Source organism: Oncorhynchus keta, chromosome 26 (genome assembly GCF_023373465.1).
Source record: "Oncorhynchus keta strain PuntledgeMale-10-30-2019 chromosome 26, Oket_V2, whole genome shotgun sequence".
NCBI classification, from domain to species: Eukaryota; Metazoa; Chordata; class Actinopteri; order Salmoniformes; family Salmonidae; genus Oncorhynchus; species Oncorhynchus keta.
The window spans coordinates 27,783,749-27,811,162 of NC_068446.1; the positions used below are offsets into that span (position 1 = coordinate 27,783,749).

The window sequence follows — 27,414 nt, forward strand, 5'->3', positions numbered from 1 at the left end:
TATCACTCCAGTGTTAATCTGCAAAATTGTAATTATTCACCTACCTCCTCATGCCTTTTGCACACAATGTATATGGACTCTTTTTTTCTACTGTGTTATTGACTTGTTAATTGTTTACTCCATGTGTAACTCTGTGTTGTCTGTTCACACTGCCGAATATCAGCCCACGGAGAGAAGCATGAGATTGACCTTCACTCAACTTTCTAGAGTAGTGGTCAACAACCATTTCTGTAAATAACCCAACGATAAAGCCTTGTGCACTCTAGACCTACCTCTCGCCAATCGGATTGCTCAGATTACCATGTCTGCAGTAATGTAGCAGGCATAAGAAATCTACAGCAAAGTTGATACTGTGAGATTTCAAAATGTTTAAAACCATGACTAGAGAGAAACTGTCAACGAATACAGCAAAGAGCTGCTGTTTTTATGACTTCATGTTTAAGTTCTTACTGAGCACCGTCAACTAGTGCTAACAAATTAATTAGGGCTGATTCAAGTTTCCATAACAAAATCAGTAATCAACATTTTTGGACGCCGATTACATTGCACTCCACGAGGAGACTGCGTGGCAGGCTGACCACCTGTTACCCGAGTGGAGCAAGGAGCCACGGTAAGTTGCTAGCTAGCATTAAACTTATCTTATAAAAAAACAATCAATCTTCACATAATCTTTAGTTAACTACACATGGTTGATATTACTAGTTTAACTAGCTTGTCCTGCGTTGCAAATAATCAATGCGGTGCCTGTTAATTTATCATTGAATCACAGCCTACTTCGCCAAACGGGTTATGATTTAACAAGCACATTCGTGAAAAAAAGCACTGCCGTTGCACCAATGTACCTAACCATAAACATCAATGCCTTTCTTAAAATCAATACACAAGTAAATTTTTTTAAACCGGCAAATTTAGTTAAAAGAAATGTGTTAGCAGGCATTAACTAACATTAAACATTAACATTAATTAATATTAACTAGGGAAATCGTGTCACTCCTCTTCCATTCTGTGCAAGCAGAGTCAGGGTATATGCAGCAGTTTGGGCCACCTGGCTCGTTGCGAACTGTGTGAAGACCATTTCTTTAGTTAGTTTTCCAGAATTTGAGGGATTCCACCCTTTCGATAAATTATAGGTTTCCAGATTTGACCATATTAATGACCCAAGGCTCATATTTCTGTGTGTTTATTATATTATAATTAAGTCTATGATTTTATATTTGAGAGTGCAGTCTGACTGAGCAGTGGTAGACAGCAGCAGACCCGTAAGCGTTCATTCAAACAGCACTTTACTGCGTTTGCCAGCAGCTCTTCGCAATGCTTGAAGCACAGCTCTGTTTATGACTTCAAGCCTATCAACTCCCCGAGATTAAGCAGGCAATACTATAGCGCCTATAAGAACATCCAATAGTCAAAGGTATACGAAATACAAATGGTATAGAGAGAAATAGTCCTGTAATAACTACAACCTAAAACTTGTTCTGAGTAAGGAACTTAAAAGTTATAATTTTTACATGGCACATATTGCACTTACTTTCTTCTCCAACACCTTGTTTTTGCATTATTTAATGTTTATGTTTCATTATTTATTTGAGACTAAATTGATTTTATTTATGTATTATATTAAGTTAATATAAAAGTGTTCATTCAGTATTGTTTTAATTGTCATTATATATAGAAAATTGTCCGGTTAACCGGTATCGTCTTTTTTGGTCCTCAAATAATCGGTATCGGCGCTGAAAAATCATAATCAGTCGACCTCTACAGTCAACACTTTGTATTCAACACTTTTATAAGCCAAAAAAATGCACATTCTTCCCATTTCCACTCAGCGCTACAACAAGCACTGCAGCTGTAATGAATGAGTATGAAAGTGTAAATCGATAGGCTTGCATTCTAGTTGTTATTAGCAGCTTGGGTCTTTTTTCATCTTTAGGAATATTTCACTTTCTTTGTTCATAGAAGTACCATGAACTTGTCCGTGCAGAAATAATGAGGTGTGACTGGAGTTGTCCTCATCCGCTGGAGGATGGTGTCCCTTTTTGGTGAGAGTCAGTGGAGGAAAGAGAGAGGAGACTGACCGACCATCAGATGCAGGCATCATCAGCCCAGTAAAATGAAAAGCAAATTATTTAAAACGCTCACTCAGTTGTGCCTCACAAGTAATACAACAACGTATTTATTACTAGTGTGATCATATAGAATACCTCAAATTTTGAAATATATATATTTTTAAATGGTCCGTACAGGGCAATTCAAGCAAAGCCAGTATGCAGTGATAATGTATTGGGTCTATAGCTTACTGCACAAACATCATTGCTACAGAACTGTTTTTAATTTGTTAATGTTGCACAGGTGTACATTTTTTAAGTCATGTTAAAAACAAATCTGAGCAGTAGACCTAGGTTTGCATTTTGACTCAGAAAGTGATCTCGACTCAGAAAAGGTTGGTGACCAGTAGAGCTTTCCCTGTTAACACTATCAACGTTTCCCTTTACTGTGGCAAATGGGATCGAATCAGCGTAATTTGTCACTTTTAATGCAACTATCCTAACAAAGCTAAAAGCTTGCACTCAACAGACCTGAAATGCCAAACATTGAGGGAACATTGGTTGGCACTATGCAGTCGGGCAGATAGCATTCTCCTGGAATTATCCGGACTGCCAGATGGTGAAGCGTGATTCATCACTCCTGCCTATGTGAGTCCACGTACGCACATAGGCAGGAGCTGCTTTCAGGAACTAAACTGGCTGCCTGTTGAGGCTAGGGTGTCCCAGATTAGACTAGGTTAGGTTTACAGGAGTATTTATGGTCATGCGCCCAGATATTTAAGTGATTACTTTCCTTGTGTTAGGGATGCACACAATCACAGCACCAGATCAGGTGTTGCTGATGTGTGCTTATACAGGTTCAGGAGGAATGCTGGGAAAGGTACTTTCTTGTATACTGGAGCCTCAGAACGGAATGAGTTGCCTCTGCCTATAAAAACAACGTCCTCTCTGGACAGCTTTTAAAATAAAGTAAAAATATGTTTGATGTCTTCTGTGCCCATATGAGTAACCCCTATGATGTAACTGGAATGATGAGATAAAAGAAGAACATCTATGTTTTTGTTTTATTATTTCACTGCCATACTGTGTTCCATCTTGTCTAGCCATCTTGTCTCAAGAGGACCACAATGGAAATTAGTCCCAGACTTTATTGTTATCCTCGATGATTTTATTCATGTGCATGTATGGCTTTTAAGTTTTGTGTGCTTGTTTTTATTTTATTTTAAATGGTCGAATTAATAAACTAAAAACACGTTTCCACTGCTCCAGAGTCCAACAGCAGCGAGCCTTACACCACTCCAGCCGAAACTTGCCATTGCGCATGGTGCTCTTAGGCTTGTGTGCGGCTGCTCGGCCACGGAAACCCATTTCATGAAGCTCCTGACAAACAGTTCTTACGCTGACGTTGCTTCCAGAGGCAGTTTGGAACTCTGTAGTGAGTGTTGCGACCAAGGACAGAGGAATTTTACACGCTCCGCACTTCAGCACTCGCTGGTCCCGTTCTGTGAGCTTGTGTGGCCTACCACTTCTCGGCTGAGCCGATGTTGCTCCTAGACGTTTCAATTTCACAATAACAGTACTTGTTGCCTGGGGCAGCTCCAGCAGGGCAGACATTTTACAAACTTGACTTGCTGGAAAGGTAGCATCCTATGACGGTGCCACATTGAAAGTCACTGAGCTCTTCAGTACGGGCCATTCTACTGCCAATGTTTGTCTATGGAGATTGCATGGCGGTGTGCTCGATTTTATACACCTGTCAGCAATGGGTGAATCCACAAATTTGAAAGGGTCTCCACATACTTTTGTATATAGTGTATTTCACTACTATCAATCTTGCTGGTAATCTGTCATATAATGTATCATTTACATAGTGATGACAAGTTATATTGTAAACAGATAACATGAGCTAGGGTTGACAGTTGATTGTTGTGCCCACAAAGAGCCATTGGGAACAGTAGAGATTTAATACATAGTGTCTAGTGTTATAGCGCCAGTAGGATTCTAGTGTTTGGACCTCAAACATTGATTGCAACAAGCTGCATTCATACAGGCCTCTCACTAGGCCTTTCTCCATCTTTCTTTCTTTCCCTCTCTCTCTCGCTCTTACCTGGCAGGCAGTGGCACCAGTAGCTGGTCTCAGAGGTTGGGCGACACGTGCCCCCGTTGAGGCAGGGCGAGGGGGAGCAAGGGATGTAGGGGGTCTCACATTGGCGGCCAGTGAACCCGGGGGCGCAGTTACACCTGTAGGAGCCGGGGGTGTTGACACACGCCCCTTGGTTCTGACACACCGGGGCAGAAGCAGCACACTCGTCAGTGTCGTTGAGGCAGCGAGGACCCCAGTAACCTTGAGGACAGGTACAGCTGAACTTGCCCCCAGACAGAGAGCTGCAGGTGCCTCCATTAGCACAGGGTCCTGACAGACATCTGTCCTCACGATTACAGCGCATGCCTGGACACACAGGGAGAGAGGCAGTGGAAAAAGAGATGAGTGAGCCGAGGTTATATAACAGAGAAATAGGAAATAATGGGGAAGGGGATACCTAGTCAGTTGCTCAACTAAATCAGAGGTGTAGGGGGCTGCCTTAATCGACGTCCACGTTATCGGTGCCTGGGGAGCAGGCAAACGCTCTTAACAGCTAGGCTACAGTGCCTCATGTCCTTGGTTACTTATCATGGCCATAACATACAAAACAGACTTCTGATCAATGCAAAAGCTAAGGACTGTCCTGAATACATGCACCAAACAAATGACAACATAGTGGAAAGAATGGATTTGGACTAGTGAACTGCACAGCACTTAGCACGTATCAGGAGCGCTTGTACAGTATTAAGCAACAGTTTGAGTCAGAGAGAAGCTGACCTGTCCATCCGTGGGCACACTGGCACTTGTACTTGTCGAGGGAGAGCAGGGTGCAGACTCCTTGGTTGGCACATGGGTTGTTGGGGTAGCAGGTGGAGTTCTGGGGGGTCTGGCAGTGCTGCCCAGTGTAGCCCAGGGGACAGGAGCAGGTAGGGCTGCCCGGGATACCCGACACAGCCACAGAGCAATTCCCCCCATTCAGACAGTAACCGGGGTGACACGGGTCTTTGTGATGGCAGTAATCACCCAGGAAACCTGCGGCACACCTATAGAAAAGGACAATCAAAGTTGTCTCATCAATACATCACAGACATGACATTACACTATAAGAGGAACAGGAGCAGCAATAGTGGACAACAGTACAAATCAGTCATAGCGTAAGAATCTTACAGCGAGCTCCAAATGTATTGGGACAGTGACACACTTGTTGTTGTTTTGACTCTGTACTCCAGCACTTAGTCATTGTATCATTTCAAATCTTATGAGGTTAAAGTACAGACTTTCAGCTTTAATTTGAGGGTATAACCATCCATATTGGGTGAATCGTTTAGAAATTGTCCCCACATTTTAAGTTACCAAAAGTATTGGGACAAATTCACTGATACGTGTATTAAAGTAGTCAAAAGTTTAGTATTTGGTCCCATAGTCATAGCACGCAATGATTACATCAAGCGTGTGACTCTGCAAACTTGTTGGATGCATTTGTCATTTGTTTTGGTGTTTTGGATTATTTTGTGCGGGGTAAAGGTTGACAGCAAGGTCAAGTTCTCAAAATATTTAAAAGCAGAAGGATGCGACGAGGTGGTGTTAGATGGAAGTGGCAATTTACCACAGGTGGACTCCATTGAAGTTGTAGAAACATCAAGGACGATCGAACAGGACGCACCGGAGCTCAATTTTGAGTCTCAGCAAAATGCGGGGGGGCCATGTTCAAAAAGTGCTGTAATTTCTAAACGGTACCCTAAAATTAAAGCTGACAGACTGCACTTTAGCCTCAGTCATTGTATCATTTCAAATCCAACGTGCTTGAGTACAGAGCCAAAACAACAATAAAATTGTCACTGTCCCAATACTTCTGGAGCTCATTAAGTCAGAGAGGGTATGTGGGATAATGTAATGAATACAGGGAAAATACTACACTGAACAAAAATAAAGGCAACATGCAACAATTTCAAAGACTGAGGTACAGTTAACTTAAGAAAATCAGTCAACTGAAATAAATTCCTTAGGCCCTAATCTATGGATTTCACATGACTGGGAATACAGAGTTGATCATGCTGTTGATAGTGGCCTGTGGAATGTTGTCCCACTCCTCTCTCGTCATAGTATTTTCTGTGCATTCAAATTGCCATAGATAAAATGCAATTGTGTGTTTTCCATATCTAATGCCTGCCCATACCATAACCCCACCATCTGCCCGGTACAGTTGAAACCGGGATTCATCCGTGAAGAGCACATTCTCCAGCATGCCAGCATTTGTGAGCAAGAAGCCGGATGTGGAGGTCCTGGGCTGGCGTGGTTACACATGGTCTGTGTTTGTAAGGCACGTTGGAAATACTGCCAAATTCTAAATCGACATTGGATGTGGCTTATGGTAGAGAATTTAACATTCAATTCTCTGGCAACAGTTCTCGTTGGCATTTCTGCAGTCAGCATGACAACTGCACAATCCCTCAAAACTTGAGACATTTGTGGCATGTTGTTGTGTGACAAAACATTTGAGTGGCCTTTTGTTGTCCCTCAGCACAAGGTGCACCTGAGAGAAATACGTTTTTTGTACATATGGAAGATTTCTGTGATCTTTTATTTCAGCTCATGAAACATAGGACCAACACTTTACATGTTGCGTTTATATTTTTGTTCAGAATAGTTGGACTATTCATGTTCATGTCACTGGAGCTACTGTAAATCATTTGAATGGAGCTGAGCAGCAGAAAGGGTGACAGCAAGGTAAAGTTTTTTTTTATTTTTATGCAGAAGGATGCAACGATGTGGTGTTAAGACGGAAGTTGGCCAAGTGGCAAAAACAAAAACCAGAACAATCTTATGTGAAGTTGCACAAATACTTGTAAACATAAAAACAAGGACATAAGGCCAGCTCACCATCGCTAGATAGTCACAAGACAGAGAAAAGAACAGAAAAATAAATGCCCTATGTAAAGTGATTTAACGACATGACTAACAGCAGAGTGGAAATTACAATATTGCACAAAAGGACAAATGAAAACCCCCACTCTGCCCCATACTTTCACTGTTTCTTCACTTCTTGACATGTCCCTCTCAGTTTGACATTGTCATTTTGTACTGTAGTCAGCTCGAAGTCTGTGTATATTGTATTTTGTATTGTCGATTTTCTTAAGTTCTGTCTACTGGTTGTGGTCACAGACCGATCGAGGTTGAAGCATGATCAGTGGTCACGCTGCTCTAGACAGACACGGTCTCAGGGCTCTAATGCTTCTCAGCACACCGGAGTGTGTGTCTGGCACACTGCCAATACACTATCAAGAGACTCTCAGCCATAGAGTAAATGACTGACTATCAGATATAGGTCTTCACACCTGCCTCCCTGAAGGGGCTCAGCGTAGGCGGATGGTGACATCTTAATTGGGGAGGACAGGCTCATAGTAATGGCTGGAACGGAATAAATTCCATTCACTGACACACGTCGCCCCTCCCTCCCCCCCCCCACACACACAATTGTCTCAAAAAGGAATACATTTTTATTTCACAGATAATTGAATGACAAACGGGAATAATTTTTATCTTTTGAAATGGAGATGGGAATCATTTTTAAATGTAGTCTCACATGTACTATATATATTCTGCACTACACCCAAACACAGCTTGAAAATATTAGGTTGAGAGAGCATGGGAAACTCTGGCTGTCATGATTCATGACAGTGAGAATTCCAGAGTAGATCGATTGAAAGTGTATAAGTGTAACCCTAATATTTATCACACCGTCCCAGGCTTCAGAGGTTTCACATACCTGTTTTATTTAACATGCTTGTTTCACACACACACACAAACAACCTTAAAAAAACAGATCTTCAAAGAGCTGTAACACAGACCTCACCTCTCTCCGATTGGACATGCTCCACAGGCATGACTAGGCTACTTCCCTATAATAACTTCTCATCCCTCCATCCCTCATCTCCGTCTCAGCACTCCTCTCCGCGTCTTTGGTTACACTATGCCCTCACCCCACCCAAAAACACACACAACTAAGCACAGCCTGTCAATGATATCACAACAATATGTGCTACCCTGGGAATTTACACTCCCCTCTACTCTACTCCAAGGCAACCTCTCAACCCTCTGAAAGAATGATGACATGGCCCCTGACATAGATCACATTAGCAGCCTGTCAAATAAAGCTGACCATGTCCATGTAGGTAATCGTTTTATATTTCAGAAGACCTATAATGTATGAGTAAAGGGGAACATGATATTTAACAAAAAATACAATCTCTTGAATTCAACTGTGTTGAAAGAAAAATTACGTAAGTTTGATTTCATTTAATTGGGTTTATCATTTCTGTATCATTTCTATTTCTGTTGACATGAAGAAATGTCTTGTCCTTCAGCTTTGTATGCTCTATTTAATATAATATTGCCCCTAACCAAAATCACCCTACAGCTAAAGAACAAGGCTGTGAATGACACATAGCATTATTATTCCCAGGGAGGTTCTAGGTGAAAACAGGAGAGGACCTAATATGACTTATAAGACAACAAACCATGTTGGCCTGTGTAGTCTGTTTGCTGCAATTTGCTGAAGCATGTTGAAAGAAACGAATAAAACACATTAACAAAAAAAGAAATTGGACAAAGCAGTGCACAAGGCCCTACAGTCAAATACAGTCCAGACTGCTCCTCACCACCCAGTAGTCACCACCCAGTAGTCAGCTATACACTCAGGAAGAACTCAGTGGCTCTGCAGCCAAACTCATCTATAGGATTCTTTGTTATCCTCCATGTGGGATTTTTCATTCCCTGTCCTTCTCTAAGTGCAGTTCGCAGCAGCTTTCCTCTCCCTCCCTTCTCGGGGTGTCAGGTTTCTACAGCTGGATCACATTAGAGAGCCCCGGTCCCGTCAATGCACCTCCTCTCCCTCGGCTCTCTGATTGCTGACCTCTCCCTGTCCTGTCAATGGGGGCGTGGGTTCGGGCTTGGGATTGCCTCTCCAACTCTCTCATGGACCCCCGCATGCTCACTGATGCCTAAACTCCATCATTAGTACTCTACCCTGCACGTTAGAGACTACTGTCCTATGCAGTGCTTTTGGGAAGTATACAGACCCCATTACCTTTTCCACATTTTGTTACGTTACAGCCTTATTCTAAAATGTATTTTTTTAAATCCTCATCAATTTACAAACAATACTCCACAATGACAAAGTGAAAACTGGTTAAGAAATTGTTGCAAATGTATTCAACATAACTGAAATACCTAAGTATTCAGATCCTTTGCTATGACACTCAAAATTGAGCTCAGATGCATCCTGTTCCCCTTGATCATCCTTGAGATGTTTCTAAAACTTGATTGGAGTCCGTCCACCTGTGGTAAATTCAATTGACAGTGCATGTCAGAGTAAAAACCAAGAGATCAAAGGAATTGTCAGTAGAGCTCCAATAGACAGGATTGTGTCGAGGCACAGAACTGGGGAAGGGTACCACAACATTTCTGCAGCATTGAAGGTCATCAAGAATGCAGTGGCCTACATCATTCTTAAATGGAAGTGTGGAAATGGAGGAAACCAGGCACCATCCTTATGGGGAAGCATGGTGGTGGCAGCATCATGCTGTGGGCATGTTTTTCAGAGGCAGTGACTGGGAGACTAGTCAGGATCGAGGTGAAGATTAACGGAGCAAAGTACTGAGAGATCTTTGACGAAAACCTGCTCCAGAGCACTCAGGACCTCAGACTGGGGTGAAGGTTCACCTTCCAACAGGACAACGCCCCTTAGCACACCAAGACAATGCAGCAGTGGCTTCGGGACAAGTCTCTGAATGTCCTTGAGTGGCCCAGCCAGAGCCCGGAATTGAACCTGATCGAACATCTCTGGAGAGACCTGAAAATAGCTGTGCAGCAACTCTCACCATCCAACCTGAGGGAGCTTGAGAGGATCTGCAGAGAAGAATGGGAGAAACTCCCCAAATACAGGTGTGCCAAGCTTGTAGTGTCATACCCAAAAAGACTTGAGGCTGTAATCTCTGCCAAAGGTGCTTCAACAAAGTACTGAGTAAAGGGTCTGAATACCTTTGTAAAATGTGATATTTGTTTTTTAAAAGCCTGTTTTTGCTTTATCATTATGGGTTATTGATGAGGGAAAAACAATTTAATCCATTTAGAATATGCTGTAACATAACAAAATGTGGAAAAAGTAAAGCGGCCCGAAAACTTTCCAAATGCACTGTACATAGTCATTGACCACTGGTCAATTTAATAATGTTTACATCCGGTTTTACCCACTTGATATGCATGTACTGTATTCTAGTCATGGCCATCCTACACAACTACTGCTGTACACACCTTTTCTATTCATATACTGTCCATATATTCTGATACGTCCAATTTCTTGCTCTTTTGATATTTTTTTTACTGTCATTGTATTGCTAGAAAATGCAGCACTGTGAGAGCTAGAAACAAGCATTTCGCTGCACCGGTGATAATATCTGCAAATCTGTGACCAATAAAATTTGATTGGATGTAGGGCTGACCCCATTTAATCAACTGGTTAATTGTTGTGTCGATAGGCTGTTGGTCGATAGAGATTTTTTTAGTTGAGCAGTGGCAAATATCAAAAAAACAATTATGGCACACGAGACACCGGTCTGATTCACACATTTACAATGTTTGTTTGGTTACGGTACTTTCTGTAAATTGCATTCAATATATTATTGTTACAGTCTTATTGTTGTCATTGTAGGAGTGGACATGTTTGCAGAGCGCACAACCTAGGCTACACTTATTTCATTCCTTTTAAGAGTTGTCAATTTATTCATTGTCTTTTGTTTGGAGCGCTACTGTCAATCTTGAGTAACATGCTGACCACACCGCACCCATTACATAAAATAAATGTAGACATACACTACCGGTCAAAAGTTTTAGAACGCCTACTCATTCAAGGGTTTTCCTTTTATTTTTTACATTGTAGAATAATAGTGAAGACATCAAAACTATGACATAACTCATGGAATCATATAGTAACCAAAAAAAGTGTTAAAAAAATCTAAATATGTTATATTTGAGATTATTCAAAGTAGCCAAAATTGACGACAGCTTTGCAATCTCTTGGCATTATGTCAACCAGTTTCATGAGGTAGTCACCTGGAATGCATTTAAATTAACAGGTGTGCCTTCTTAAAAGTTCATTTGTGGAATTTATTTCCTTCTTAATGCTTTTGAGCTAATCAGTTGTGTTGTGACAAGGTAGGGGTGGTATACAGAAGATAGCCCTATTTGGTAAAAGACCAAGTCCATATTATGGCAAAAACAGCTCAAATAAGCAGAGAGTGGCAGTCCATCATTACTTTAAGGCATGAAGGTCAGTCAATCCATAAAGTTTCACAAACTTTTAAAGTTTCTTCAAGTGCAGTCTCAAAAAACATCAAGCACTATGATGAACCTGGATCTCATGAGGACCGCCACAGGAATGGAAGACCCAGAGTTCTCTGCTGCAGAGGATAAGTTACCAGACTCAGAAATTGCAGCCCAAATAAATACTTCAGAGTTCAAGTAACAGACACATCTCTACATCAACTGTTCAGAGACTGTGAATCATGCTTACATGGTCAAATTGCTGCCACGAAACCACTACTAAAAGGACACCAATAAGAAGAGGAGACTTGATTGGGCCAAGAAACAAAAGCAATGGACATTAGACCGGTGGAAATTTGTCCTTTGATCTGGAATCCAAATGGGAGATGTTTGGTTCCAACCACCGACACGGTGTGGGTGAACGGAGGAACTCCGCATGTGGTTTCCCACCATACAGCATGGAGGGGGTGGTGTGATGGGTTGGGGGTGCTTTGCTGGTGATATGGTCTGTGATTTATTTAGAATTCAAGGCACACTTAACCAGCATGGCTACCACAGCATTCTGCAGTGATACTATACCCAAACCAGATGGGATGCCGTGAGATTATAATTTGTTTTTCAACAGAACAATTACCCAACACACCTCCAGGCTGTGTAAGGGCTATTTTACCAAGAAGGAGAATGATGGTGTGCTGCATCAGATGACCTGGCCTCCACAATCCCAAACATCAACCAAATTGAGATGGTTTGGGATGAGTTGGACCGCAGAGTGAAGGAAAAGCAGCCAACAAGTGCTCAGCATGTGAGAACTCCTTCAAGACTGTTGGAAAAGCATTCCAGGTGAAGCTGGTTGAGATAATTTCAAGAGTGTGCAAAGCTGTCATCAAGGCAATGGGTGGCTATTTGAAGAATCTCAAATATAAAATACATTTGGATTTGTTTAACACTTTTTGGTTACTACATGATTCCAGGTGTTATTTCACAGTTTTGATGTCCTCAATGTAGAAAATAGTTTTAAAAAATAAAGAAAAACCCTTGAATGAGTTGGTGTTCTAGAACTTTTGACCAGTAGTGTACATGTTATTCAAGCATTTCATCCAAACTGCTCACGTGCGACTGCATACCCTGGTCCTAAAATAAATAAATGTTTACACTTGATGTGCTACAAGTCCATCTCTTCATTGGTTTTTAGGAACATATACCCACATGGGTGATTGAAAACTGTACTGAGGTCCACACTCCAGTCCAGTTAGTGGTGGTAATGCACCTTAAAGTTGGTTGCCAACCTCCAGAAGATGACTGAAGGAGGAGAGATTACTAGAAACTAACTAGGTTGACCCTTTAACAGAACTGATATTGCAGGTGAAAACCTGAGGAAAATCCAACCCGGAAGTGCTGTTTTTCCTGAAAGCTCTCTGTTCCATTGCCTGCCTTTGCTCCATTTAAAGGGATATCAACCAGATTCATTTTCCTATGGCTTCCCCATGGTGTGAACAGTCTTTAGACATAGTTTCAGGCTTTTAGACATAGTGCCAGCAGCGTTTTGCATGCGCAACAGCTTGGAGCAGACATTTCTCTCTCCTATTGAAGAAGCTACAGTCCCGGTTTAAATATTATCGATTATATATTTTAAAAACAACCTGAGGATTGATTATAAAAAACGTTTTGACATGTTTCTATGAACTTTACGGATACTATTTGGAATTTGTCTGCGATGTCGTGACCGCTCGAGCTGGGAATTTCTGAACATAACGCGCCAAATCAAATGGAGGTATTTTGGATATTAAATAAATCTTTATGGAACAAAATGAAAATGTATTGTGTAACTAGGAGTCTCGTGAGTGCAAACATCTGAAGATCAAAGGTAAGCGATTTAATTTATTGCTTTTCGGACTTTCATGACCTATCTACTTGGCTGCTAGCGGTTTGTAATATTTTGTCTGCTGAGAGAGATGTCTTTACATAAACGCTTGGTATGCTTTCGACGAAAAGCTTTATTGAAATCTGTCACGCCAGGGGGATTAACAACAAACTAAGCTGTGTTTTGCTATATTGCCTTTGTGATTTCATGAAAATGTAATATTTTTAGTAATTTAATTTGAATTTGGCGCTCTGCAATTCAGCGGATGTTGACGAAAATGATCCCGCTAACGGGATGGGTGCATCAAGAAGTTAAATAGTTGATACAATGTTTCAAGTTTGTTGCAGACAGGCCATGTGTAACCAATGTGATTTATAGGATATTTATTTTTTAAATCAGGATATTTTCTACCTGCAGGTTGCAATGTTTTTATTTGTTGGCTTTATGGAGGCTATTTTTACATTGTTGGAAATGGCATTGGAAATTACTTTTTAGGTTTGTATAATTTTAATTTAGATGCCAATGATATTTAGATATGAAGAAGTTATAAATTATATGAAACTGTTTCACGAAAATGTGCATATGAAAACCATAACTGGCACACAGATCGGTAGAAATGGTAGGATAAATTGGCATTCCACATGAGAAAGGTTGCCGACTCCATGAGTAGCCGACAACCAGCAATTTCAGGAGAGTGATGGCAGAATCTGAAAGCCAACAGGAGCGGGAGGAGAATAGTTGGGCCAGGTTTTTTTTCTTCTGGTTATCTAAATCTCTGGCACCCATTTGAGGCATGTCTTATTTTATCAACCAGTAAGCTTAAAGCATCAGACAAGCTCAATGCATATAATTGATTTTATTATTGGTCCTTCTGTAGCACAGTTGGTAGAGCATGGCGCTTGTAACGCCAGGGTAGTGGGTTCGATTCCCGGGACCACCCATACGTAGAATGTATGCACACATGACTGTAAGTCGCTTTGGATAAAAGCGTCTGCTAAATGGCATATATATTAAAACACATAGGGTGTAGGTCTATATATGGAAAAATAAACTTTTACATTTTTTAGTATGTTTTTAGTCAAGGACAGCCCTATCTCCTCCTCTCCCTCCGGCCATCACACATAGACCAGGCTGCATAAACAAGGTGCTCCTGCTCACATTTCACACTTGCCACATTCACTTTGGCTGGTTGGACTGGAGGTGGTCTCTCTGGTGCAAGTATGTAATATAGTGCTCTATATTCTACAGTAGAAAGTTTCAATTCAAAACCAAAAATAATGTTGTAGGTTGAGAAGATTTTGAGATGTGTGTCTTATGAGATCTAGGCTATATGACACAGTATAATAGGAAGTCTTCCTTGGTTTCTTTACAATAAAGCAATTTATCTCATTCCTTTTTGCTCAATACCTTCTATGCTCTTTACTCAGAGGAAATGTTAGTAGTATTTTTGGAAGCAAACACTTTCATAAAGAGAAGGCTGCAAAAACAAGCGATTGGGGGGGTGGGGGTGCGAAGTTGCGAACAGCAAGAAATGAAGAGAAAATGTGTGCCTTGTAGAGAGATGAGGGAGAAGGAATGAAAGGCAGGAGAGGGTAGAAAAAGAGACTGTCGGAGAGTGGAGACTGACTTTGGGCTGTGGTAAAATAGCACACTATATTTAAAAGAACACTCCAAAGTAATCCAGATCTGACAGACGGAATAAGGAATCCATTTTGATTCTGTATGCTCCATCTGCTTTCCTCTGTTGTGTGGTGTCATTTAGTTATGAATCTCTAGGAGGCCTGAGGACTTCAATGAAAGATGTTGGCATGTAACCACTGGGCATTTGAACTTCACAGGGTTAGCCTACTTTGTTGTCATTATCACCACAGCTCGTCACTGCAGTGTCTTGTGGGTTTAGAATCTGGTTGTTACATTCCCCACTATTCTGTAGGGCTTCCTCCCTTTCAGATTGAGTGGGTGTAGGGGTGAAACACACAACAAGGGACAGTCCCTCTTGGCCAGCAGGCCATGTTGACCCTATCTAGTGAGTTGACAATGATGAATGGTCTCGTCTCCACCCCGTCAAGACCCCTGCCATAGACCATACACACAGGCCTAGTCATACCCCACTCTAACATCCACCAACACCCCCACCGGCAGACCCCTTTCTTAGCCCTCTGTTCCAGCCACACTTCAGCTCTTTCCCTGCCCCACTGTCCCAGGGACAGGCCAGCCACTATCTTGTCTCAAGGTGCCCCTGGGCCTGTCTTTAGTCTCTCATCTGTGTGGTTTCATTCTGTCAGTACATCTCATTGAGCTGTGGTGGGCAAGTGGACTGGGTGGAAAATCAACACCCTGGGTTTGTTTCTTCAAAATCACAGGGTTTTGTTAACTCAGGTTTGCCTGGCCACTCAGTGTGTGTTATGAGCTACTGTGGTTGTGTGTGCTGGTCTGCTGGACTAGAGGAGACAGAGTGGTTACAGTGAAAGGAGTGAGGGAGAGATTAAGCTAAAGCAGTGCTTCTCCACTCAGCTTTCCCTCCTCCCTTGTGCTGGAGTTTCTGGTTCTCTCCTATTTCACCTGAGGCTATGGGAGGCTCAATGGGGATAGGAAATCACATCATGGCTCTCTGTAGGGCAAACTCATGATGAAAGAGAACTTACATACATAGACAGGAGTAGAAAGGGGGTGAGGTTAAGTCAGTGGGGCAAAGGCAAGGGGTAACAGAGGATTTGAGGGTCTGAGAGACTAAAAGTAGAGTGGAGGGGTTAAATGAAGAGAAAGAGATGGTGGAAATAATGAAAAGGGGGATAAATTGAGGGAGAGAGAGAAAGAGAGAGAGAGAGTGAAGGATTAAGACACCAGGTGAGATGTTACCAGAGGCATTTAGCTCAGCGGAATGAGGGATGATTGATAGAGTGATGCGGAAGGGGCAGTGACAGGTCATTTCTGTCCCTCTCCTTTCTCCTCCCCTCCCACACCTCTCATCAGTGACAAGTCAGCTCTGAGATACTCTCCTCAAATTACTGCTAAAGAGGCATCCTCCTTTCTTTACTCCCTCTTTTTTCCTCTCTCTGCCCCAAGCTAAATTCTATCTGTCAGATCAAACCAACTACTACACACCAAACTCTCTCTCTCCCCTTCTCTGTTCAGTCAAGAGAGAGAAAATTTATCAGTTTGCACCATGGCACTGCAGTAGACAAAGGGATCTTGTTCAGGGAAAAAAAGGTTTGGATGTCATTACTCTTGCCCCAGGGTTGCTGTGATGAGGTACTAGGCCCAACTCTAAATCCATCCTGAGCGAGAGAGTGAGAAAGCAAGAGAGAGATAGATAGATATAAATGTTTTATTGAAAACCTTTTAAGTTTACCAGTAAACTACCAGAATTTTGATAACTCAAAGATTTGATGTAATTTCTCTCAAGACATCAAGTGGCCTTTTTGTGTCCTTCAGATTATCACACGCGTCTCCCTGGCCCTCTGTGGGTTTATCACGTCAAATATGTAAAATAATAAATAAAGATCAACACACTTTGCTGTGACTTACCAGTACACTTGGGCACTAACGTAAGCCCAGGCTCAACAGACAGTGACACACAAACACACAGTGGTGACACACGCCTCTTTCTCACACCCTGGCTGAAGGCTTGTAGTCCCACCGGTTCAACAGCTTAAACACACCCTGCTCTGCCAGCCAGCCTCTCCCTCCCAGACTCACAATTCTCTCATTAGGTTCCCAGTAAGCAAAAAGACAGACAGAAATGAGTGCTTGGGTGTCACCTCCACAAAAAAAGCAATACTAAGCATCAGCTGAATGTTCCCCTAATTCCTTCTCTGTATCCTCCTGTTCCCTTTGCACAAAAGCCAACAGGCAGCCATCAATCTGTTTTGGAGCACATTTCAGCCTGCCTCCCTTGTCCCCCGGCAGTGTTCAGCCTTGTCCTAAAGACAGCATATCAACACAACAGTAGTCTTTACAATTAACTCTGACCCCTGGGCTGCTGCACAGTCCATAATTGCACTTGTCTTGAGAGGGATGGACCAGGCACTGTTTTTTCACTGCTTGCCTTAACATGTTGGAAGTCTTATAAACACAATGGGATTTTCACACAATGACTTTTAAGGTCAGCCAGCGGGCAGGCAGGAGGGAGAGAGCTGGGACTGTGTGTGCCGTCTGACTGGTTAATCAGTCTAACAGTTGCCCTCCTCTGTCACCCGACTGGCCTTGAACTGAAAGACTCCTCTCTTCAGGAGGAGAAACCCTCTGCCCGATATGGGACAAAGGACTAAATTAATTCAAATAGATAATAGAGAAGAGGGACAAACTCAAATGTTGAAACTTCCTTCTGGGGCAGTCAGCCAGTTACACAAGTCACCGTTAAAACCAGTGTGTGACTCAAGCGGTCTGTTCAGTGTTCTTTGTCTTGGGCTCACATGTCCTCCTACTCGCTCTCATTACAACCACTGACTTTGAAAGCTAGGCCTAGCTTAGGTCAGTGTCTTGTTCTACACCAGAGGCACACAATGTCGGATCCTATAAAATACATAAAGCGGAGGACGCAGACGGAATCACGGAATCTAGACATTAAAACGGAATTCAAAAACATTCAAAAATGTATTGAACTTAGTAGTATGAAATCAAATAATGTATTCAACTTACTACAACATGTATTACATTTGCCCAAGACATTCAAAAATTATTCAGTGATTTGTATTTCCTTCAACTTTCTGAAGAGGCAACGCACAGGAATGCCCGTGCATTGATTATTTATTCTGTTACTATGATTTTATTTAGCAAATATTTGTCTTACTTTTTAACTCTGTGTTGTTGTGGATGAGCTGGTAAGTAAGCATTTCACGGTAAAGTCTACAACTGCTGTATTCGGTCCATGTAGCCAATAAAATGTAATTATCCAGTGGCGATTTATTTAGCAAACTCTGCAATTACATGTGTGGTACAGCTAACCAAACAAGTCTCTTGCTGGTGCTCAGTTGAATTAAAGAGCATCTACATTTATTAGATTTTTCCCAGACCCCAAAAGTGGTCTCCTGTAGGGGTTTAAGCACTTAAAACATCCAAAGGGTGTGATTTTGAGAGCGAAACCCCTCCCCCCAAAAAATGAAACCTGGAAAAACAAAAATGGATAAAACAGAATTTGGAAAAAAATAAAGCAGACTTTATAGGGCCCTATTAATGGACTCCATACACTTGTAGGGGAACATATTTGCTTTATAGTTGAATTGAAAACATTGACTATAGCCTAGATGTTTTCTATTTATTTCGGAAGCAGCAAACTTTTCAGATTCCACAGATCTGGGAACAGAAACAGAGCGTGACTCACACCCCATTACATGCAGCGTGATAGGTTCATGACCCAGCTGTGTGTTTCTATAATTGGTGTATAGATTGGGAGTGTCCGTTCTTTCTATGCTAAGTAAATGTATAATTACAAGCACTGTCAAAAGCACTAGGCATATATCATGACAAACCGAAATAACTGCAGACCTTTACAGAACATTAAAAAGCTATACCCAATCTGGATTTAGACAGTGAACCATTGCCATTGAATACAGTGGAAGAGTCTTGATTCATTTGGCAACACAAGACCCCTTTGAAAATGTACGACTTGGGAGATCCCCCGCAATCTCTACAAAAAAACAGCTTGGAGGTGGAAGTATTCTTTGGTGGGGCTGCCAGTATTGTTATTACTCAGTGATCCTTGGGTTGGCACTGGACCCAACAACCACCTGAGGGGTTTCTCCTCGGCCAAGCCAGTCTTACCTGCAGTATCCTGTCCCGTTGGTGAAGGTGGCACATGTAGCATTGTTGACACATGGCTTAATAGCATCCAGACACTGGAGAGCTGCAACAGACAGGAATACAACACATCAGTCAAGAACACACAACCTGATTAATAACTTTAGGGATTATTTCCAATAGGCCTTGATCTGTTTATTCAGAATCTTCTTGAAAACATGCATTTAAAAAAAAATCCTAATATATTTCAGTCTTATGCCATCCAAACTCAAGCACATCTTACCACTCCTGCCACCCAAGGTGATCATATTAATATAGGAAACTACAAGAGCCACATTGGCCAGCCAGTGAACATGCAGCAGACAGAGACATCAGTGAGTCTTGATAGAGACCACAATGCTCATCTACGTCAGGGTTTCCCAAACGTCAGGGTTTCCCACAATAGAGGTGTTTATTTTTTGAATCGTATTTTTCTTAACCTTTTTCTTAACAACCCCCGTTGCACCTTTTGGCCTTTGCCCTAGCACTACACAGCTGATTCAAACAAACTCTTCATCAAGCTTTGATGATTTGAATCAGCTGTGTAGTACTAGGGCAAAAAACAATATATACGTGCACCCGGGGGTCAGACACTCAGGCTCAGCGTGACTTCTCTGTCAAAATAAAGGTTAAGAAAAATACGATTCAAAAAATAAACACTTCCTCTATTGTGTGGGGAGGATGCAACCAGAGACGGCACTCAAGTGCTCCTGATGCATACCAGGTGGTAGTTAGGCTTGGGCGGTATATCGTATAAAAAAAAGCCACAGGGATGTTTTTATTAATACCGTCAAAACTATTTATTTTAAGTTTTTGTATCTACTTTATTAATGAATACCTGCAGTAATTTGTGCAGAACGTTAGGAGATAAAGCAGATTGCGTACTTCATTTCACCCGTCACATACTCCACTGGATCCTTGTTGTAAACTCTGGACCTTGGCACCGGATCACCACTGCTACCGATTGGCTAGTGGCTAACGCCACTGCCACGAAGCTAGCACCAGTTAGCCGTGAGCCAGGCGCATCTTCCGGCTAGCAAACTAAATTCTACAATACCTCTTTCGCCATCTGGCTTGGATTCTCTGTCGACACGGCGCCCCACCGTACCACCACGACTGGCCTGCCGATGAATACTCCATCCGCTGTGCCTTCAACCGGCCTCCATCGGAGCAGACGCTCCTACTAGCCCCGGGCTACTAACTTTAAACGCTGTGTCGCCCGCGTGATAGCGTAGTGGCGGCTTCTCTGTTCCATCTACTGCTGCCCCCTGGACACTATGATCACTTGGCTACATAGCTGATGCCTGCTGGACTGTCCATTAATCACGGTATTCCATTCTGTTTATTTAATCTGTCGGCCCCAGCCGCGAACTCAGGCTCTGTGTGTACTTAATCTGACCCACTCTGCCAAGTCATCGCCATTTTACCTGCTTTTGTTGTGTTAGCTGATTAGCTGTTGTTGTCTCACCTGTTGTTTTAGCTAGCTCTCCCATTCAACACCTGCGATTACTTTATGCCTGGCTGTATGTCTCAAATGTCAATATGCCTTGTATACTGTTGTTCAGGTTAGTTATCATTGTTTTAGTTTACAATGGAGCCCCTAGTTCCACTCTTCATACCTCTGAAACCTCCTTTGTCCCACCTCCCACACATGCGGTGACCTCACCCATTATAACCAGCATGTCCAGAGATACAACCTCTCTTATCACCCAGTGCCTGGGCTTACCTCGGCTGTACCCGCACCCCACCATACCCCTGTCTGCGCATTATGCCTGGAATATATTCTACCATGCCCAGAGATCTGCACCTTTTATTCTTTGTCCCCAACGCTCTAGGCAAACAGTTTTGATAGCCTTTAGCCGCACCCTCATCCTACTCCTCCTCTGTTCCATAGGTGATTTGGAGGTAAACCCGGGCCCTGCATGTCCCCAGGCACCTTCATTTGTTGACTTCTGTGATCGAAAAAGCCTTGGTTTCATGCATGTCAACATCAGAAGCCTCCTCCCTAAGTTTGTTTTACTCACTGCTTTAGCACTCTGCCAACCCTGATGTCCTTGCCGTGTCTGAATCCTGGCTTAGGAAGGCCACCAAAAATTCTGAGACTTCCATACCCAACTATAACATTTTCCGTCAAGATAGAATTGCCAAAGGGGGAGGAGTTGCAGTCTACTGCAGAGATAGCCTGCAAAGTAATGTCATACTTTCCAGGTCCATACCCAAACAGTTCGAACTTTAATTTTTAAAATGAATCTTTCCAGAACAAAAGTCTCTCACTGTTGCCGCCTGCTACCGACCCCCCTCAGCTCCCAGCTGTGCCCTGGACACCATTTGTGAATTGATCGCTCCCCATCGAGCTTCAGAGTTTGTTCTGTTAGGTGACCTAAACTGGGATACGCTTAACACCCCGGCAGTCGTACAATCTAAGCTAGATGCCCTCAATCGCACACAAATCATCAATGAACGTACCAGGTAAAACCCTAAATCTGTAAACATGGTCACCCTCATAGACATTATCCTGACCAACTGGCCCTCCAAATACACCTCCACTGTCTTCAATCAGGATCTCAGCGATCACTGCCTCATTGCCTGTATCCGCGGTCAAACGACCACCCCTCATCACTGTCAATCGCTCCCTAAAACACTTCTGCGAGCAGGCCTTTCTAATCGACCTGGCCCGGGTATCCTGGAAGGATATTGACCTTATCCCGTCAGTTGAGGATGCCTGGTCATTCTTTAAAAGTAACTTCCTCACCATCTTCGATAAGCATGCCCCGTTCAAAAAAATGCAGAACTAAGAACAGATATAGCCCGTGGTTCACTCCAGATCTGACTGCCCTCGACCAGCACAAAAACATCCTGTGGCGGACTGCAAAAGCATTGAATATGCAACTGTTCAGGGAAGTCAGGAGCCAATACACACAGTCAGTCAAGAAAGCAAAGGCCAGCTTTTTCAGCTTTTTTCCTGTAGCTCTAACAGGAACCTCGGCCAACAGCCCCCCCCCCCCACAGCTACCTCCCCAGCTTCTCCTTTACCCAAATCCAGATAGCAGATGTTCTAAAAGAGCTGCAAAACCTGCACTCATACAAATCAGCTGGGCTTGACAATCTGGACTCTCTATTTCAGAAACTATCCGCCGCCATTGTAGCAACCCCTATTACCAGCCTGTTCAACCGATCTTTCGTATCGTCTGAGATCCCCAAGGATTGGAAAGCTGCCGCGGTCATCCCGCTCTTCAAAGGGGGAGACACCCTGGACCCAAACTGCTACAGACCTATATCCATCCTGCCCTGCCTATCTAAGGTCTTCGAAAGCCAAGTCAACAAACAGATCACTGACCATCTCGAATCCCACCCTTTACCTTCTCCGCTGTGCAATCTGGTTTCCGAGCCGGTCACGGGTGCACCTCAGCCACACTCAAGGTACTAAACGATATCATAACCGCCATCGATAAAAGACAGTACTGTGCAGCTGTCTTCATCGACCTGGCCAAGGCTTTTTTTCTGTCAATCATCATATTCTTATCGGCAGACTCAGTAGCCTCGGTTTTTCTAATGACTGCCTTGCCTGGTTCACCAACTACTTTGCAGACAGAGTTCAGTGTGTCAAATCGGAGGGCATGTTGTCCGGTACTCTGGCAGTCTCTATGGGGGTGCCACAGGTTTCAATTCTTGGGCCGACTCTTTTCTCTGTATATATATCAATGATGTTGGTCTTGCTGCGGGCAATTCCCTGATCCACCTCTACGCAGACGACACCATTCTGTATACTTCTGGCCCTTCCTTGGACACTGTGCTATCTAACCTCCAAACGAGCTTCAATGCCATACAACACTTCTTCCGCTGCCTCCAACTGCTCTTAAAACGGCAGTAAAAACCAAATGCATGCTTTTCAACCATTCGCTGCACTGCCTGCACCCGCACGACCGACTAGCATCACCACCCTGGATGGTTCCGACCTAGAATATGTGGACATCTATAAGTACCTAGGTGTCTGGCTAGACTGTAAACTCTCCTTCCAAACTCATATCAAACATCTCCAATCTAAAATCAAATCTAGAATCATCTTTCTATTTCGCAACAAAGCCTCCTTCACTCACTCTGCCAAACTTACCCTAGTAAATCTGACTATCCTACCGATCCTCGAATTTGGCGATGTCATCTACAAAATAGCTTCCAATACTCTACTCAGCAAACTGGATGCAGTTTATCACAGTGCCATCCGTTTTGTTACTAAAGCACCTTATACCACCCACCACTGCGACCTGTATGCTCTCACTACATATTCGTTGCCAGACCCACTGGCTCCAGGGCATCTACAAGTCCATGCTAGGTAAAGCTCCGCCTTATCTCAGTTCATTGGTCACGATGGCAACACCCACCCGTAGCACGCGCTCCAGCAGGTGTATCTCACTGATCATCCCTAAAGCCAACACCTCATTTGGCCACCTTTCCTTCCAGTTCTCTGCTGCCTGTGACTGGAACAAATTGCAAAAATCACTGAAGTTGGAGACTTTTATCTTCCTCATCAACTTTAAACATATGCTATCTGAGCAGCTAACCGATCGCTGCAGCTGTACATAGTCCATCGGTAAATAGCCCACCCAATTCACCTACCTCATCCCCATACTGTTTTTATTGATTTACTTTTCTGATCTTTTGCACACCAGTATCTCTACCTGCACATGACCATCTGATCATTTATCACTCTAGTGTTAATCTGCTAAATTGTAATTATTCGCCTACCTCCTCATGTCTTTTGCACACAATGTATATAGACTCTTTTTTTCCTACTGTGTTATTGACTTGTTAATTGTTTACTCCATGTGTAACTCTGTGTTGTCTGTTCATACTGCTATGCTTTATCTTGGCCAGGTCGCAGTTGTAAATTATAACTTGTTCTCAACTAGCCTACCTGGTTAAATAAAGGTGAAATAAAAAATAAATAAAACAATTCACTACTAAATGTTTGCAATCTTATAATGGCTTTCTGCCAGAATTCAAAGAGCTCTGGATGAGTTGCCTGGAAAGCTCAATTTTTTTTTCTTGTGATTCCTACTAGCGTTATCTCCCCCTCCTCTGTTCTTCTCCCCTCTGTTCCATGTACACGTGCTGCTATTCCTTCAGAAAAGCATGCATCGCAACTTGTTCATTTGTACAATTTCTCATTCACTTTCACTTGTAAAATGTCCACACTCACTAAAAATGACATTCGGTAGCTACTAGCTATGCTTGTACAACTTTATGAGCTGGATTTGCACGGCTTTGCAATTAGTTTGTTAGTTGACTTTGTGATTTCGCTATTAGTTTGTGCACATTTTGTTAGCATTACGGTAAGAAACGTCCAATGGGCTTCCAATATATATATATATGAATAACAGGAAGGAAAAGAACATGTGTTTGTGAAAATCATTAGCTCCTAGAATGGTGTGTGTGTGGGGGCGGGGGGGCAAACTAAGGCCCATTCAATCCAGCCTGTTTTAAGAACAAAATAAATGTTCTATTTTTTCCATTGATGTTTGATTTAACTTAGTCTGAATCTTAGCCTGGGGTTCACTGTCATAATCAACCAGGGGGGGCCCCAGCACCGAGTTTGGGAAACCCAAAACACAGCGCTCTTTCCTGGAAGAAAGGGCAGGTCAAATGACTTCACAGCAACGCCAATCCTCACATGACAGCCACATCATCAATGCACAGGAAGTGTGCTCAGCATTAACACTACTTCCTGTGACAAGACCGTCGCATATTGTATGCACCACTATGAAAGGAAGAAGTACATGAACACACACACACACACATCTGGAGCAACTTCGACTGTAAAGGACAAGCCTAGTCATTTCAACAACCAAGTGCTGGTTGGAATCAGACTCCAAGGTCCAAGAATCACAGATATAAACTCAGTCAATCATAGCGGATATTGGTTCAAATCAAATTTAGGAACAATGGTATTACACACAACCACACTACAATTTAGAGCAACACAATGAGCCTGGAAGACCTGTGGCAAGACACACATCTCATAAGGCCAGTAAATATCAGCTGACATATCACACAATATACTGCTGTGCCGCATACAGCTAGGCTGTGATATCATGTGTGACTTTGCATGATGACTGACCATGAACATAATAACCCCCATTACTCATGCTACGAGACAGTAAGACATCACAGATCATACGGAGGTCACTCCCTGTCTGGATCCTTCACTTTCATCTCCATATGACTGATCATTCAAGGCTAACTTGTGATATGCGGTTAATGCACATAGCTTAGCCTATAGGCATAAATAGGCTATGCATTGATTATTAATGAGATATTTGCATGAAAATGCATGTCAAGAAAATATATACAGTACTTAGGCCTAAAATGTATTTGGAAGCTTTAGAAGCAGACATGCCGTCTCATTGGTGGTCACTGTGGTTAAAAAGGAGGTGCCAAAAATATGCACATGATTGAACAGTGAAGTTCGCATCTGGGGTTTCACTCTCTCTCTACTGACATTGGCTCATTAAATAGGAAATACTTCAGAAAAAAAACTGCTCCAGCCAGACACAATTTAACTTTTTAGACACGAAGGAGAGAAATAGACAGGAAGCAAAATATACAGGGGTAAATAAAGACAGTAGACAATGAGCAACTGAGTATAAGGATATCCAAATAGTATAAGGAGGAGTGCTAAAAAGAGCAACAGGGAGAGAAAGGGTGAGAAGGAGAGAGTGAGCGAGTAAGCAGAGGAGAAATCTCTTTCCCCTGACTGGTTTGACGAGCTCCAGTCCACATACACGCACGCTGTCACAACGCCAGGCGTAATGATCTCACAGGATTTGGGACAGGCTAACACTAATTACTCAATTTCCATTCTGAAGCAGGCCACCAGCCCAGGCTCTGGGAGAGGGTGGGGGGAGAGGGTGGGGAGGGTGGGAGGAGAGGAGAGGATCCCCCCATCGCAGCTCAGCCCCACCGCTCTCACACAGACCCAACAAACAAACAAACAATACCACCACGTGTCACAGACCCCGCTGACAAATAACTTTTACCAGCCTATTGTAACTACAACTGACATTCTTTCTTCTCTCTAATGGAGGCTCTCTTATTCTATCAGTGAAAGCTGGTTTAGGGGAATTTTCTTGGGATTGTAGACATGATAAGAACCCGGCGGCGAAGGAAAACAGGGAAATTGGAGATGGTTGAAGAGGAAGGGGGGGGAATGGGGAATGGTATTTAACACACAGATGAGATGACTAAAACATACTTATCGTCCTTCAGGCCAGGCTAGTAGGCCAGACACACACGTGTAGTGGCGTGAGCAGGAGCATGTGTGACTGCGGTCAGACAAGACTGTGTGGGCTAGACAATGGAATCCCCACATTCGTAGAAATGGAAGTGAATCTCTCGCTCGCTCGCTCTCTTTCCCTCTCTCTTGTTTTGTCTCTGTGCACTGTATGTTGTTCTCTATCCATTTTAAGAACAGATCAAGGACATACAAACGAAGAGTATGTCTAGTCAGGGTCATGGACCTTGGCATTTGGCTGTGCAGCTGGCTGGCACAAGTTGGTTCCTCCCTCAACACGCACCACTGCTTTGTCACTGAAACCACTACAAAATCCTGGGGAGGGGAGGCTCTGTTAGTTGAGTCTGATTGCGGAGAGGGAATGAGTGACGGACTGACAAAGAGTGCACAAGAATGGGCGTCCCCAAGCACAGGCTCTAGTCCCATATTGGAGAGGACAGGAAGTTGTTCGCACCAACTGAGGAAGTAACCCAGTTTCCTGGAATTGCTATAGCCCATATCCGTTGGCAAAACAAATCAAATTTTATTGGTCACATACACATGGTTAGCAGATGTTATTGTGAGTGTAGCGAAACGCATGTTCTTCTAGTTCCGACAGTGCAGCCATATCTAACAGACGACAAGCAAACAGTTGCCATGGCAGGGCTCCAGACTAACATTTTCCCCTGATGTCACTAAGTTTTTCAGTACGTGGCATCAGCCCATGATTTGGTTGCACCAATTTTTTTCCACAGCGTCACACAATAGAACAAATGAGTATCATCTTATAACATAATTCGCAGCACAAATAGTCTACTGAGATGGTATTCAAGAAATAATGTTTCATCTTTTCATGTTGTGATTCTAAATATTCTCATGTGCAACCAATCCAGTGATTGTCATGCATGTTGGTTTGACAATTAAGCTATTGTTGTTATATTTTATTGTTAAAAAGTGTTGCAGGGGTCTCCTGAGTGGCACAGTGGTCAAAGATACTGCATCGCAGTGCTTGAGGCATCACTACAGACCCGGGTTCGACCCCAGGCTGTCACAGCTGGCC

General features: G+C 42.9%; 1 protein-coding gene across 3 annotated transcripts in view; it reads right to left on the minus strand.

The window, feature by feature from the left end:
* Positions 1 to 27,414, minus strand: part of LOC118359194 (neurogenic locus notch homolog protein 2-like) — a 55,207-nt gene that overhangs the window by 24,292 nt on the left and 3,501 nt on the right. For all 3 annotated transcript variants that reach the window (XM_035737550.2, XM_035737549.2, XM_035737548.2), the window contains exons 2-4: positions 19,073 to 19,154; positions 4,906 to 5,171; positions 4,153 to 4,494 (exon numbers count right to left, since the gene is read on the minus strand). In XM_035737550.2, coding sequence (XP_035593443.1) covers positions 4,153 to 4,494; positions 4,906 to 5,171; positions 19,073 to 19,154 — 690 coding nt within the window. The remainder of the gene's footprint in view (positions 1 to 4,152; positions 4,495 to 4,905; positions 5,172 to 19,072; positions 19,155 to 27,414) is intronic.